Here is a 17,115-nt window from a genome sequence, read left to right as displayed (position 1 = left end):
TCTCTGGTTTGATCCTCGTTGGTCGATACAGACGGTCCTGCAATAATCAGACTGAAGTTCAGTAACTTGCTGTGTACAGAAATTTTGTCGACCCATGGGCGTCATAACATTTTCCTCTTGAGTGTTAACATATGCTGTCTTTCCCCCCGTCCTCTGAGTTACTGTGCAATAAGATATCAGAAGGGAAATCAGAGTTGAGCGGAGTGTGCCTTTAAGCTGCTGGAGTGTTTTCCTCTGTTTGTTCCCCCGGGGAGCAAGAAGAGGCGAGCTGTCAGCGAGCCGATGTGAAGAACTCAACTGGTTTATGTTCAATCACTGCAGAGCTGCAAGCATTTCTGTAATAGTCTCTCCCAGTGTGTGCGTGTGTGTGTGTGTGCGTGTGTGTGTGTGTGTGTGTGTGTGTTTATGCGTGTGTGTTTGTGCGTGTGTGTTTGTGCGTGTGTGTTTGTGTATGCAAGAAGAGAAGAGAACATTTATGAATGTGTCTGTGTGTGTGTAAAATATAGGATAAAGCTATGACAGCTAAGGGGCCGCTAAGTGATGCTCTCTGCCCCACTGCAGCTTGTGTGTGTGTGTGTGTGTGTGTGTGTGTGTGTGTGTGTGTCTGTGTGTCTGTGTGTGTGTGAGCTTTGAGGATCATATAAAATATGTCTTCTTTCTCTGTCCCACTTAGCTACCCAACTCTTCTCTTCTCATTTCGTCTCTCTGCTGCCCCTCCTGGCTCTCCAGGGTCATTTCCACCTCATGTGTTTTCTGAAGAGATGATTTAGGGTTCATGTTCGGAGACACTTTTCACCTTTTTAACACTTCGTCACCACCTTGCTGTTTTTGGTTGGGAAGCAAAGCATGACTCAAACAATAAAAGTAATATGATAATGACGATTGTTGGTAACGCTGGTTTTGTGAAGTGCTATAAAAACAAACTGCTTCACATAAAAGAGGTGATCAAAAGCAAAATATTGAGAAGCAACCAAGAAAAGGGAAAAACTGTCATAAAAATCTAAGATGTACAGAAAAAAAAAAAAGATTAATCAGGCATAAAACTGCATGATTATGGAAAGTTCATCCAACAGCAAAAAGCTCCCTAATTTAAAATGTGATCTTTGGAACAGCCAGTAGATAATAAAATGAATGAATGAGTCATAAAAACGTTGCTCCATCGCAAGGCTGGTCAAAACTCCACAGGGTACATTTACGTGTTTATTTACAGCAGTAAAAGCTACAAGAGATTTCATTTGTAATGATCAGTCCAAGTTACAGCCTCTAGTTTCTGCCCTGAAAGTGATTGACCTCCAGATAGGTGAAGCTTGAACTCTGGTGACGGAGTCACTGCTGGCTAGTTATCGAGCTACTGAGGCTCGTTAGCAGGTTTGCATTGGAAGAGTCTATAGAGAGCATTTCTGTGTGTTTGCTCCTCGACTTTGAATAACAAGACACTGCAGGAGACAGAATAAAATCACTGAGGCATATGGAGCAGCAGGTGGACCGTGTGTGTGTGTGTGTGTGTGTGTTTGCACTGTTTTTTTCACTAGGTCATAAAGGGGAGGGTCAATAATAGTTTGAGTTGGATGAAGATGTGTGTGTGTGTGTGTGTGTGTGGGTGTGCGCGTGTATCTGGGTATGTGTGTGTGTGTGTATGTGTGTATATGTGTGTGTGTGTGTGTTTTTGTGCGTGTATCTGGGTTTGTGTCTGTGTGTGTGTGCATGTGTGTATGTGTGTGTGTGTGTGTGTGTGTGTGTGAGAGTGAGAGTGTCCTTGTAAACAACTGGACTTCTGCCATTTCCACACCTTTCTGTTGTTAGGGTTCTGGATCACTGCCTCAAACACACACACACACACACACATACACAGACACACAGACACACACACACACACACACACACACATTCCCCTTCATGGTGAAGTTAACAGGCTTGAATCTTCAGCCACTGGCTGATGAACACTCACTTTCCCTCCTCATCCGTTCATCCGTCCTTTTAATATCTTCACTCCTCGCTGTGCTTCTCTGCGTGGGTTTCTTGCGGGTGTTTTATTTTCCTCCCACAATCCAAAGGCATGCAGGTAACTTCAGATCGACTTGACAGACCGTTGAGCTGGGCTCCAGCCCCCAAAGATCCTGAACAGGGTAATAGATTTAGAGAATGGATGGGTGAATCATAGGTGCATGGTTGTTTCCTTGTGTGAGCACAGAGCAGCTATTAACTTTCGACCCACATATACTGGTGGAAACATAAAACAAACGAACCCTAAAAGACTGTTGAACAAAGAAATCCCAAAGCAGTAATCAGCTGAAGAGAAGAGGTCCAAGAATGGAGCATTGGGGGACTCCACATGTCACTTTCAACAGTCAAATATGTAATTATCGATCAAAACAAAGTGGTCCCCGTCCTTCACATAGGCTTCAAACTAGTTAAGAACTGTGCCATTATATTATATTGTGGTTACCGTGTCAACTGCAGCATTAAAAATGTCAAAATGTTGCTCAATATCTTCAAAAGTAAGCTAAAAACATATCTTTTTACTTTATTCTTTTAATAGTGATATTTTCTATCTTTTTATCTTAGCCTTTTAATGGTGAATTATTACTGGTTTAACATTGAATGTGTAAAGGTAACTAGGATACATTTTCAGAGTGTGTATTTTTGAAAAACTTGAGATCAAATTGACTGTGTTACCACGGTAACAAGAGGAAGCTTCTCTGATAAATGTGTTTACATGTTCTTTACACAATTAGTGGAAAAGTGAAAGATTAAAGAATATATTGGAGAAAAACTGTGTTTAACCGATAGGTTTCATAAAACTTAACAAACAGGGGTTTGTTTATGAAGCGGCTTTAACCAAGATTCTGCCAAAAGAATCTGGACTCACGGAGACGTCTGTGTTTTATACGTTAAAAGGTCAATAAAGAGGTCGACACTGTAAACGTAAATAATGGGTAGCAAAGGGAGTAAACCAGTTGAAGGGCCACAGGGGCCCATTGTTGATCTCATACTTTCAAAATATGGCTCTGATAGTTTAAAACATTTACAAGAATGGTGTGCCAATGTTATTTTATACTATTTTAATTCTGCTATTGTTATAATGGTACTTCTGACTCATGTACATCAACACTGTGATTATTGTACTGTAAATGTTCTTATTCTGTGTAATCTTGTACTAATTGTTATGTTTTCTGCTGTGAAGCACTTTGGGCTGCAATTCTTGTATGAAAGGTGCTATACAAATAAAGTTATTATATTATTATTATAAAACTGACACTGAAACGTTTCCACCGTCCATGTTTAAGTGTACGCCATTCAAGACCTTGACACGTTGTCACGGTGCTGTGATGTGGTCGGAATCCTTCTTTTTAAAATATCAAAACAATTGTTTAACAGAAACAAGCCCTGACCCTGTGTGTCCTCAATAATCCTAAATTGCTGTCGTTCAGATTACATAGATTTTACAAGTATTTGTTTTGGACCATGGTCGCTGCAGCAACGTGAACAAATGGTCCATTCACATTCTTAATTACCACCACAGCTCTGTAAGTAATGCAGCGCAGATACTTTAATGTATTCCTTCTAGACTTGATTTCTCATCACCCCAAAAAAGGAGGGAAGGTCTAAACAGTACAGCTAGAAAATTAGATTATTTTCCTTCTGATTATTTTTACATGGCAAATTGACGGGACAATATGGGCTCAGTGGGAGCTGCCTGGACTGACTGAACAGCTGACTGTACTGACAACAGGCAGATTAGAGAAGATGTTGTAAAATGGCTCAACGTCTTCCTCTGGTGGAGGTTACAAGGCAACACACCATCCACCTTCAGAGATAGTCCTGTGTCTTTCTTCAGTGCTAATACAGATTAAATAGTGTTTGAGCCTGAAGGGGCCGTAGATACTCGTCTTTTTAATTGGGTGGTTAACCACGTGGGTGGGCTTCTAATTAATGTTCCTCATAATAGCTTTAAAGAAAGTCAAAAATCACTTTCTTCCTCTTTTTTTTCCCACAGATATCAACATGGCTGGAGAACCGAAGCCAAGCAGACCCAAAAGCCTGAAGCGATCAGCAGCTTCTCTCTACAGGTATACAGCGCCATGGTTGCATGATGCTGTAGCTCAATGTGTCACTACGCAGATCTGTTTGTATTTCAGGACTTGTATAAACCAGCGCAGGTTTTATCTAAGAGGCCAGGACTTGTATTAGAAGAAACGTTTTTACTCACAAATGTGTTGACCATGTGGGACTGAGGTCTAAACCACTTTATTTGAAGAGGGATGAGGCTTTAAAAAACAGCTACACGGCATAACAACGAGACCTGTAGGTGTTTTATTAACAGCACCCTGAAGAAGGCTTCTATTTTTAACCTCTCAGTATTTAGATTTTAGTTTTTATTGTAGAGGGACAGTGCGTCTAGTTTTGACCTTGGACATTACAATCATGTTATTTAATGAAGCCGTTATTGTTGGGGCAGTAATCAGTTTCAGAGTTTCCCTTGTGGGCAAACAATGGGCAGCCCCACAGCCGTCAGCCTGCTGCGCGCTGACTTGGTGGGGGTGACTACAGTAATAACAATCACTTAAAATAATGTGTAGTAAATTAAATGACTAGCTAGTGAAATACAAGTCCTACGTTGCAAACAGAATGGGCATTTTCATCTTGTGGCCTTCATTTGAAGAAATAATAATCATGTATTATTTTTACCCCCTGAAAAATAACGAGCAGCTTCGGGTAGAAGAAACATCTGTTTCCATCGCGTTGTTAATGCTTTCCTGTCTGACAGCTGTCACATATCCTTATTTTATATAACTGTCATGGATAACAAGTTACATATTCAAACACCCTGCAGACATGGAGCAACGTTACCTTTAACATTGTGAATGTGTCCACCTGATAAATGTTCAAACTTTTACACCCTTTTTAGCCGTGTTTTGGTCTCCACCAGCTCTTTCTCTCTCTAACTTGTGTGCAGCTGGTTTATCAGAGCTGGTTTCCTTTAAGTCAACACAGTAAATGTTCAGGTTGTAACAACAAACCATGAACTAGAAGTTCCTTAAAATCTCTGCAGAGCTGCAGAGTTGGTTAATAATTCCTTCAGGGTTCGTCCCTTTGAGCTTTCACTTAAAAACGTACTTTGGACTCATTTGTATTATTTTACTAGAACAATGACATCAGACATCTGACATCATTGTGTCCCTCCGAGTCCTGTACAGAGGACATGTGTACTTCCACTTCATGCGTACTAACATATTGTCTCAGTAAACATTAAACATATTTCACATCATTCTCCAGAATTCAGTTTCCGTTGGCAGGCTCTGTTTTGTCTTTGTCATATTTATGTCTCTCTTTAAGTCTCTTGGGGTGAGATGAAGTATTTTGTGGTTTCTTTGTCTCTTCCACAGAGGTTGTAATTGTTGCCTTTTTATGCGATTTTAGTTTTTCATTAGCAACTATAAACTGCATGGAAACCCCAAAACCTTGTTGTTCCCATATGTTGTTTTCAATGTGGATTCATGCTCATGTTATGAAAAGCATTGCATCTCATTTGTTTGGTGCAGTCACTGTGTGCTATTGTGCTTCTTCCCCAGTGGCTATGAGTTGGACTACGATCAGTACAGAGAAGACTTCTATGACAGGTAGGATAAAGGATGGTACAGCAGGGCTGTAGGCAGGGTTTGAACACATGGCTCTGGTGTTTATAAGAGAAGGTCAACCATAACCTGCCAGAGGCACGTGGCAGAAGGTTTGAGGAGTTGTGCCATAACAAATAAGCAAATATGGTGTTAAAGCACTTTTTCCCCTTTGTTTTAATTTTAAGGGAAAATGTGAAGCGTATCTTTAACAATACAAGAAAAACATGTGATGCTTTATGACCAAACACATTATGTAAATCTAAAATATGATTAAGTCTACGATTCACTGTCAGTGTAGCTTATGAGCCTTGTTTTTTTCATTTGGGCAACAGTCACTTTAATAAGGGGGGTGGAAGAAGCTCTGGTATAAAGGATTACATGCAATTATATTAAAGACATAAAATACAACAATTAAAGACCAAAATTCAACAAGCATTTTATTAAAGTATTTTATAATGTGTAATCTTGAACACGTTCATGAAAGAGATTCACAATAAATACTCTTTCCAGAACTTTCTGTGTGGAGATAATCAAACAAAGGTTTCCCCCAATCATTCCTGCGGCACAAACACCTTCGACTGTTTGTGGGATGAGGGGAGTAACAATAAAAAAGAAATCTAGGGAAAAAGAACAAGGACAACAGAGGTGTATGAACAAAACTAGGAATTTATTAACAATAAATGTAAATAAATGTTACCAAACAACATCAAAACAGCAACTGAAAATGACTTTTTTAGAAGAAAGCTGCACATAAACATTCAGTTAACTTGACAGCACATTTAAGGATCCATTTGACCCTTTACCCACCCGGTGCTGAGAGAATTATAAATGTTTGCCTTACTTGTGCAGGTTTAGTGGCTCAAAGTTGATTTTCAAACAAAGATCAGATCTAAGTGGCAGTTGAACCAAACAAAGAGAGAACACCAACGCTGACAGCAGGTTGATGCTCCAACGCTTACCGAACACCGAGCGACACGTAATCTTTCCTCCAGTAGTTCCTCTTGTGATGATGAAGACACAGCTCTTGATCAGAGCTGATGCAGAATCCGATTGGATCCACTAAGCTGTTAGCCACACTGCCAGGCAGACGTGAGACATGACCCAAGTGGACTAAATATAATTTAGACACGGCTCAACTCAGGTCCTGAAGCAGAGAACCTTTGAACACCTCTATTGGAAACAAAGCAGATGTCCTAACTAATATACCTTAACAAACATGATTGGTTTGTGTTGTGTTTCTCTCTGTGGAAGACATAAAAGTCAGGTAGGAAGAGCTCCTGTTTTTAACAGCAACACTGACAGTTTATCAGATGTGATAGCATCACAACAGGAGGCTTAACTGTCATCATAATGATAAGATAGCAAATCTTTCAACCAGTGGATTTTCTGTCTTCGGTGGGATTTTTCTCGTATACCTGCATCTCGGCCAAGCCTGAGGAACATCTGTGAACATCTGGCCAAATTCAAAACATTTACACTGATCTCTGCAGTCATGTCACGTCTGGTAACTATTAGTGCTCTGACAAGACCAGGTGAAAGTCATCATCAAAGTCAACACAGTTGTTAGGGTAAAAATAAAAAAAACTGCATCTGTCCTGCCCCTAACTTGAAACAAATACTTGGACACAGTCATGTACTGTATGTCTCAACTGATTTTCATGAGGGTTCAGTAACATACAAAAATATATGTGGGCCAATTGGAGGAGCTATTTTGTTTTTGAAAAGTGTATATACTGAGCAGGACAGAAAGTAGAGATGTCCAGCTGAGATGAATCAGCAATGATTTATCCAGATCATCCCAGATGTTAAACCAATGTCGGCCTCAGATCTCAGGATGGGATCTTTGCATTTATTTAAAAAAGCATAAAACAATCCAGGGTTATTCAGTGTCATTATATGCAGAGGTTTTGAAATGTTTGTGGCGCAGAGGCTTCATGTTTCACAAAAGACAGTCATCCTGGTGAGAGAAAAACAACCCTCCAAAAGCCTCTTTTGACTCTTGTCAAAACACATCATGCTTTGTCTGTCTCAGCCTAATGCAGTGAAGAAGGGTAATCAAGAATTCTCCATCTCCCTGGGAGAGGAAGAGCTGTTAAATCTCTGAATTATACATCACCATTCCAGTAACGTTTGACTGTTCAGAACAAAGAAGGATCATCCAGAGAGTTTAATTCTCATGGGTGTTGTTGAACACATGGCGTGTCCTCTGGACCGAACATGAGACTTTCCAGTCCTTTGATGCTTCTTTTAACCACTCTGATACTTTTCATAGAATTGCCCTGCAACAATCTCGGTGGCATTACGCAGATAAAGAACATTTTTTCAGTGCCTTTTCATTTCCTGCCCATTCTGCAATGGCATTCTTGGCTATTATGACAATATCACTGCAGAGAAGAATCCATTATAAGTTTTGTGCGCCACTTATCCTTGCACAAACTCTTCCTGCTTGCACACTTGATGTGATATACAAAAGACAAGGGCTTGTTTTTACAGCTAGTATTTGGACCTAAGATGTGGTGATCTTGCTCGATCAGTCTGTTGATAAGACATCTGTTGTCCCTCCAACAAAGGCAAAAATAATTCATTTGGCATTGGCCAGACTTACATAAAATGTTGTGTACATATTCCCATTGCCCACTGGAAAAGGCCCAATTGAGTCACAACAAGTCAAGTTTGTTTATATAGCTCAAACTCACGTCCATATAAAGTGCAACAGTGATACTATTTTCATTGCTTTGGCTCTGTACTCATAGATTGGATTTGGAATAAAATGGTAGCAATGAGGTTAACGTACTGACTTTCAGCTTTAAGGGTATTTGAGGGCGTTGACATCCATATTGTGTGAAAAGTGTAGAACTTGTCTATTTTACAAAGATCCCCCAATAATTAAACATATAGACAACCAAGGAACCAAGGAAATGGCCAAACAGTGGAATAATCTTTCTAATCTAATCAAGTCACATGACCTCAATCTAACTAAACTAATCTTCATTGCTGAAGACCAGACTAAATGCAAATGTCCTCTTAACCAAGCAGAAGTGAAGGACAGCTACAAACTTGGCCTGACAGAGCATCAGGGAGACAAAATCAACCTTACCATCCAACACCATGGGTAATAATCTGCTGCTATAACAGCCTTCACTCTTCCTGGAAGGCTTAAGGCAAGAATTTGGAACCTGGCTGCAGAATGCTCCCATTCAGCCATAAAATCATTGGTTGGACACTGCTGTTAAGTGATAAGGTTGGCTCCCAGTCGACGTTCCAGTTCATCCCAAAAGTGTTGGATGGAGTTGAGGCCAGGGCTCTCTGCAGGCCAGTCAAGTTTTTCCAAGCCAAAATGCTTTAGAGGCCTTACCCAAACTTTTGCCATAAAGTTGGAAGCACATTATTGTCTTAAAAATAATTACATGGTGTAGCACTGAGGTTTCCTTTTTATTGAAACTAAGGAGCCATGACCAAACTGAAAAACAGCCAAAAAGTATCCAGAAAGGGTACACACTTATGTGTAGTATTTGACAACAAAAAGTACATTTGATGACTTTATCTAAGTCTAACTTGTCCAATAACATTCTGTAATTCAGTGATTACATTGCTCTTTACGTCCAATCTAAACACGACATTGTTGTGCAGTTTTAGTAAATTACATTTTAGTTTTATGCTCAGTACACCCATCCATTTTCTGATTATACCGGTCCGGGTTGAGGTGGTAGCAGGCAGGACGGAGTACCCCAGACACCCCTCTCCCTATATCCTTCATCAGCTTCTCTTGGGAATTTCAAGGTGGTCCCAGGACAGATGCGATATATAAATTCCCTCCAACACATTCTGGCGCTACCGTGGTGTCTCCGCCTAGTTTGACGTGCCTGGAATACCTATAGAGGGAGGGCATTCTAATTTCAACCTTAACTGGCTCTTTTCAGTCCAAAAGAGTCTGTGCTACGCAGCCCTCCTTCCAGATGTCGGAGCTCCTCATCCTATCACTCTGGCTCAGCCCAGACACCACGAAAGAAACAAAACAGCACAGGATTCAATCCGGTGATCTCCTGGCCACAAACTGGTTTACTTAATCTCTCTCCATCCATCCCCCCAAATTATCCCCTATACCAGAGTTTGAGAAATCTTAACAGATGTTGAAACATGCTGAACAGCTGGGTCACAGACTTCAGCATTGATTTACAACCATCACCTTGATTCGGCAGTCTCCCTCCCCTTCCATTTTTAGCATACGAACGCACTATACATGGTATGCTATACATGCACATATACAAGAAGTTACATTTTTCCTACATTCCTTCCTTATTTCCTTCGTCCTTCCTTCTCCTCTTTTCTTTTTTTCTGCATCTCTTTTTGAGTGTTAAATTCTATCATTTTTTTATTCTGTACATCTAAACCATCCTGACAGGATATCTATATATATATATATGAGCAGAATTCAAAGTTAATTCATTTACAGACGTGTGATCTGTGCAGTAAATCTGGGCATTAAAGACCTCATCTGCTGTGATTACTTGCTTCACACAGCAGAACACTTTTATCCAAATGGTTGTATCTGTCATATTACACAATATGATTTATGTGTTAGCCCTGTGGAGATGCATGCTAAGGTAGGGGAGTAAAGTACATTGCCATCTGGACAATTTATATGTGGTGATTAAAACAAGTTGCTTATTGTCCCAAATGGTTGAAACACCAGCTGCATTGGAACATGTCCCAAAGATGTGAATGTAGTGAAGCCAAAGGGATGTCAGTGTTGTCAGAATCATTTAATTAAATCAGCATATTTCACACAGGTTCCCCAAACTGTTGTCAACCTTCATGACCCAAGTTCATAATTCATTACATGTTTTACTGGAACATTTATGAATTTCTTATATGCCCACCAACATAACAGAGGCCCAGTGTTATCTGATGTAGATTATATTCTCAAAATGGATATTTATTAGTTTTATCAAGTTATTACTCAATGAAGAATTTTGTGTCCTCAATGTACCTTTAAGTCAGCAAAATCAGCAAACCAGTTTCTCCCTCACAACGTTTCCCTCGTCGAACACGCAGTAAACGAGCAGGTGTGCAGATCTTTTTTGTTCAGCTGCAGTGTGAAATATGTTCTGGCAGTCACCTCCTTGCCTTTTATCCTGTGCCGGGTTATGTGGGACAGAAGGGACTGTGAAACAGGCAAGGGACAACCTGAACAGACATGTTGCCCAATTTACACTATATCTGTATATAGAATACTAATATGAGAGCATGTCCACTGCCGTATAACTTGTGAAATATTCATCTCTGTCCTCTTTGCCTGTACGTTCATCATTTCATTGATCTTTTTGCCAAAATATAACATTGTCCTTCACAATTAGTACCATGCTGGGAGCATTTTCCCAATGTCTGGTGATTAGAAGAAAATTTGATCTGCATACAGAATCATATATTATGAGGTGAAACACAACCTGAAAGGCCTTATTCTGGTCCAGTTCTTATCAGCTCAATTTACCATTTAAATAGTCTGATTATATGTTTTTGTTGTCAAAGAGTCTGATCTACTAATCTGGTTTACTATATTATATAGCATGGTACAGTAGTTTAGTGCAACACTATATCATAGCTGGGTGCAGTCAGCAGACAGCAACTGACTGCATCTAGTTGTGAAGTTGGGTGTTTATAAGACGTCCTCCCAATATTTACTCCGTTTCCCATTCACTTTTATTAAAGCCCGAGCGACGGACGATCCCAAGCACGGGTTTCCTGTGTCGATGCGATCTCCAGCCGGCTCCAGCTGATTCAAAGGTCAGAGTTCGCCTTTTTTCAACTTTGACTAAGTGGATGTGCTCAGTCGGCCAATAAAAACAGTGATGCACTGTGTTTGCAAACAAAAGAGTAATTGTTTTTATCACATGGTTAGTGAGTCATCACACTACTGGAATACAAACTGTAGCATCGCTCTCACACACTGTTCATATAAACTTTGGGCGTGGTCCGAGGCAGGGGGGCGTCACAACCGTGCCGGATGCAGTCACAAAAACTTTACAGATGTGTAGTTGAGATCTAAATGATGGTCGAGTTCAAAAAGGGGGCAAAGGGGCCATTGGCCTCCCAATTTCCCACCCGACTTTAAGCCCCTGGAAGGATTTGACGTCACGGCTGCTGTTATTCCATCACAAGATGGTTTCTAGTCTTTCTAGTTACCAGCCACGACAGCGACGCTGGTATTGTTTTCACCTTGTGAGCCTGTGTGTGTGTGTGTGTGTGTGTGTGTGTGTGTGTGTGTGTGTGTGTGTGTGTCACTCTACTTTACAGATGTGTAATTGAGATAAAAAGGAAGGTCGAATTGGAATACGGGTGGTCCAAGCAAAAGGAAGTGTCTGTGTGTGTGTGTGTGTGTGTGTGTGTGTGTGTGTGTGTGTGTTGGTGAACATATTTTGTGATGGGCATGGTGCGAGCAAGGGGGGGGCGAAAGAGCTATTGGCTCCCACACTTTACACCCCTGGCTCAATTTGGCGTCAGAAAACTTTGCAGGTGTTGTCGAGATCAAAATAAAGGTTGGATTTTAAGATGTGTGTGGTCCAGACAAGGGCGCCGGATTCAGGGGGGAAGGAAATGGGGAAGGGGCCATTGACCCCCCGCCCACACACACACACACACACACACACACACTTTATGGCCCCTGGCCCGATTTGGTGTTGCAGCTGGTACCATCGCAACTATCCAGACATTTTAGCCACCAAACAGCAAGCTTGAATGCTTCATGAAAAAATGTGATGTCACAGTAATTATACTTTGACTCCACAGAGGTTGAGGTTAGCAAACTGCAGTAAGTAAATGATTGTTTTATGGTATTAGGTATTCATCCTTATAAAGACAATATCAAAGAGAAGCCTTGTGCCTTGTAGTGAGGAACTTAGCTGTCTTTCAAAAAGCTGATTTCTATTGTTCATTGAATGTGGAAAGGGATTCTGCATCTGCATGGCATTACTGTTTTGCTTGACCACCAGATTGAGAAATAACATGCTAGATTTATTCCACAAAGTGATGTTATCTGTTCACAATGTTTCTGTCAAATACAGCCAAGGGAAATACTCAAAATAAAGACTGTTTTCTTCAATATTTAATCCTAAGGATGCTGTTTGAGCCAGAAAGCCTAAAATATTGGCCATTAAACCTTGATACCTGTCAAAAGCAGAAAGTGTGTGGGTGGTGTCTGAAATGAAGTGCAGCTGTGAGCAGCAGTGAGGTCAAAGAATCTGTCATCTCACTTTGTGACCTGAAAAAGGTCTTGACAACAAGAGTTTATGGTCAATGTAGAGAATCAAATGACTGTTTTAATGTTTCCAGAGAGTTCCTTCCTGAATGCTTCAATCCAAATACAATTTTCACACAAATCTGAAGGAACATCACATTAGCTGTTTCCCTTTACTATACAATAAACCAAGACGTGTTTTATGAGGTTGATTCAGACTAAATTCATTACGTAGCAAGAGAAAATATGTTTTATTCCAAAAAATGTATCCGTATACAATGATGGCATATCAAAACTTTATGCAGACTAAAGGAGCACAGGTCTTAATGGAGGAAACACACAAATCAAGACACATTCTACAACATGAACAATCACCTTAATAATGTATATTACATATTTTAAATGGCATAACACAATTTACTTTTGCAAGGAGGATAAAATACAAAACAATGTAAACAATAATTAAGGCCACGATGCAGAATCGATCAGCCTGTAAGTGGGATGTTGATGGATGCAGGTGCAGAAATACAGGAGCTCCTTGCAACTGGAAAAAAGTAAAAATCAGTTGTTGGATTTCTCTGTCAACAAAGTAATAAACTAATAAATCCTTTGAAAAACATTTTCATTCACTCGGGATGTTTCCAAATATGAAATTGGAAAATATCTTTCCAATGTTTGAGTAATGTCTGTTGCTGATGCTCTGTACTTTATCCTGCAACAACCAAAGCAAATTATTTATTTTACACTAGCTGCCAAAAACACCGCTGTAGTACAGAGTGTACTGCAAACACATAGAGCTTAGTGACATTAGTTGTATACAAACGTAGTTTCTATCTTTGTCCTCTGAATTGGGGGATAAAGGATGTTTTTCAATTGTGCTTTTTCTCAGCTCCTTCTCCCTCCTCTTTCTCCTCCTTAATCTCAAATCCTGTCTTAATTTCTCCTCCTTTTCTCCTTCCCTCACTTCCTGCCTCTCGTGTTCCCAAACACCCTCTCATCATCATCTGACCTCTCTTCTCCTCTCCACTTTCCCCCGTTTCAACTCTCTCCTCCCTTCTTTCGTTTCTTTCTTTGTTTCCTCCCTTTCTCTCTCTCCTCTCTCTCTTCAGGTTGTTTGAGTACCATGGCCGGGTGTCTCCGGTCCCTCGGGTGGTGCCCGTCAAGCGGCCACGAGTAGCGGTGCCTCTGGTACGACGGGTCAAATCTTTGCCGGTCAAACTGCTGCCGCGTAACTCCTCCGTCCTCCCAACAAGTAACGGCAACAAACAGAAATGTAAGTCCATCTGTCCGTCTGTCTGAAAGTTCAATGTCTGGTAAACTTTCAAAAACCCAGAAACTACTTTATCAACGTCTCTGTTTCAAAGGTATTTCGAAAAACTTCACAAAATATTCTTCTGTTGTATAATAAAAAATTGTTTTAATCCATTAGCCAAATTGTGACTCTATTCCATAATTCTGTCATTGATGGAATCTGTAAATAAATCATTTTTTTAAGCTTTCACCTTTTTATGCCTTTAATGACAGAGAGAGAAGTGTAGATTGTGAAAGGGGGAGGGAGAAGGGGAACGACATATAGCAAATGGCCACGGGTTGGACTCGAACCACGGGCCACTGTGGCAAGGACTCAGCCTTTGTACATGGGTCTCCCGCGCTACCGGGGCCCCCCGTAATTATATATGTTATCACGGTGTCATGCATACAACTATGCTCAGCTTCAAATGGGCTTCAAGAAACTTTATTCATATAATCCAGAATCCTACATTTTCCAACGATACTGTAAAAAAAAAAGTTACAACTTCGAAACTTTAATCTTCAGAGCTTCATTATACACAACATAATTATTAAATCACTGATAAAAACAAATTTTTATATACTGGAGCAACAACCATTCTGATTTTTGATCACCGATTCACACCATACAGTATACGTATTTTATTTGATATACTCCAATTCAAAATATTGTAAAATACCATTGATATAAAAAATATGTGCCTAATAATTAAACTTTAAAAAAGTTGATGTGTTGTACACTCAGAGCATGAAACTGTAGTAAAAGCTGGATTGGTTTAAGGCAGGGGATCGGGAACCTATGGCTCTTTCGATGACGCGATATGGCTCGCAGACAATTTTGAGCTGACATTTTTTAACATGATTAACAAGTAATAAATAATTATACTGTGTCATTTTAAAGTAAAACATTTAGCAGCGGATTTTGTTTTAGTTCTCCCCTCTCCTTTCCTCCGCTCTGTCTCTGACTGTAACTGTGTGCGCACGTGTGTGTGTGTGTGTGTGTATGTGTGTGTGTGTGTGTGTGTGTGTGTGTGTGTGTGTATGTGTGCAAAGCAAGCAGTAGACCAGGGGTGTCAAACTCAATCACAGAGAGGGCCAACATGGCAATCAGGCATCGTTTCGGGGGTGAAGCTTGGAAACTGCAGCGCTCACAGAGTCACACTTTGCCTTGAGTGTGTCAGTTACACTGGAGGTCAATCAGCTCATTTGGATGTTCACATGTGCTGTTTCCACGTCAACTGCAAACGGATTGCTGAGCAGTTCATGCGCAGTCGGGAACACAGCGGGGGAGATGGTTAGTCAGTGTTTGGAAACACGTAGTGACCAAAGTGTCCTGCTGCATCAGAGTCTCCCACAGGCAGCTCGGCTTGGAATGCTCTCACTGTACCACACATGTCCCTGATAACACGGCCCTGAAGCTGCAGGTTTAACAGTGAGATGCTTCGTTATGTCGCACAAACAGTACCAAACAGTACCGTCAGTTTGTCCCGGGGCAGTTTCATTTCATTCACACATTTAGATACTTCCTCAAATATGTATTTTCCCCTGGTTGTGCCATGCCTTGATTTAATTACCAAAACCGGCGGGTCAGTTATGATAGAAATATGATATTTTTTCTCAGCGGGCCGGATATAATTGTGGCCTTGAGTTTGACACCCGTGCAGTAAACACCGAAACGTGCACATAAATGAGATAAATAACATAATTATTTAGTTTATTTAATAAAAGAGCACCTGTTCAATGTGAAAAGTGAGTTGTGAATATATTAAAAAACAAATCAGAGGGGGGCGTGGGGTTCCGTTGGGGGGGGGGGATGGGGTGGGGTGGGGTACAGACAATGGTAGGGAAAACACTGATAGTGCTTTTAGTACTTGGAGATGTGATATACTTAAAACTCAATTTTATTAAATATATGGCTCTCAAGGAAATACATTTAAACATATTTGTCTTTTATGGCTCTCCCAGCCAAAAAAATTCCCGACCCCTGGTTTAAGTAGTAGAAATGCTGTTTGAATAACGTTGTTGTTGGCAGAGTTAGTAAACAGGGAAATAGTCCAAATGTAAGATTCTGCATATAAACATTAATCATGATCGAGTACATCAGTAAATCATCTTGTTGATGGAAGTCCAATATTCTGATAAAAACCACACCATAAATCCAACTCTCTCTCCTCGCCCCTCTTCCTTTGCTTTGTTATTATTATTTCCACTCCTACATCTTCCTGACATCCTGACTAACTCCACCCTTGTGACCCAGATCTCCTTCTCTTCATCTATCTTTCAAGTCAATGTTTTACATGTCAGGGAAGGTTCAAGCATCAGGGTGACTGTTGTCATTTTCTTTGTGTATCCTGCTCATTAAACATTCATTTCACATCATCTTCGTATTGTAGATCTGAAGAGAGATGCAGACGCTCTTTCCATATTTCACTTCGACCTGAACCTTATTTTTTCCCTCACAGCACTTTTATTTCTGCCAAGTTTCAACTTGAGGTTTGAAGACTGAGTAGTTTTACTTGGCCGACTGTGTTAATGCATGGAAGTGTATGTTGCACAAATTCACATAAGATAGCTTTTCCTTTGCTAATGAAAATCAGAAATGACATAACTACCATGGCAGTGTGACTCCAACCAGAAACTGAGATGCAGACGAGGGAAACATTGTGTGAACTTTTGGACTTTAGCTTTAAAGGCGATCCTTTAGGTTTGGATTTCAGAAGTCTCAGTGGGAATTGGTTGTGAAAGCTTGAAGCAGAACGTCATATATTCCGTGTCACATTGTTTTGGCACTTAACTAGTTCCATATTCTTCAATGTAGAAACGTCATTCAAACCTCACAATGTTCAGCTCAACATGGACGTATGCACTATTACTTCTAGTATTTATTCCTTTTGGGGGATCCAGCATTCACTTCTAGTTTACTGCGATATGAACTTAGATGATATCACTGTCAAAACAACATTACTACATAAT

At 40.4% G+C, this 17,115-nt stretch overlaps 1 protein-coding gene across 2 annotated transcripts in view; it reads left to right on the top strand.

The window, feature by feature from the left end:
• Positions 1-17,115, top strand: part of raly (RALY heterogeneous nuclear ribonucleoprotein) — a 118,451-nt gene that overhangs the window by 75,598 nt on the left and 25,738 nt on the right. For both annotated transcript variants that reach the window (XM_029432702.1, XM_029432701.1), the window contains exons 3-6: positions 3,998-4,070; positions 5,574-5,621; positions 11,328-11,402; positions 13,962-14,125. In XM_029432702.1, coding sequence (XP_029288562.1) covers positions 3,998-4,070; positions 5,574-5,621; positions 11,328-11,402; positions 13,962-14,125 — 360 coding nt within the window. The remainder of the gene's footprint in view (positions 1-3,997; positions 4,071-5,573; positions 5,622-11,327; positions 11,403-13,961; positions 14,126-17,115) is intronic.

The sequence above is a fragment of the Cottoperca gobio genome, chromosome 5 (genome assembly GCF_900634415.1).
Source record: "Cottoperca gobio chromosome 5, fCotGob3.1, whole genome shotgun sequence".
In the NCBI taxonomy this organism is placed as follows: Eukaryota; Metazoa; Chordata; class Actinopteri; order Perciformes; family Bovichtidae; genus Cottoperca; species Cottoperca gobio.
Note: the sequence above shows the minus strand (reverse complement) of the source record. Positions and strands in the feature narration are given on the sequence as shown.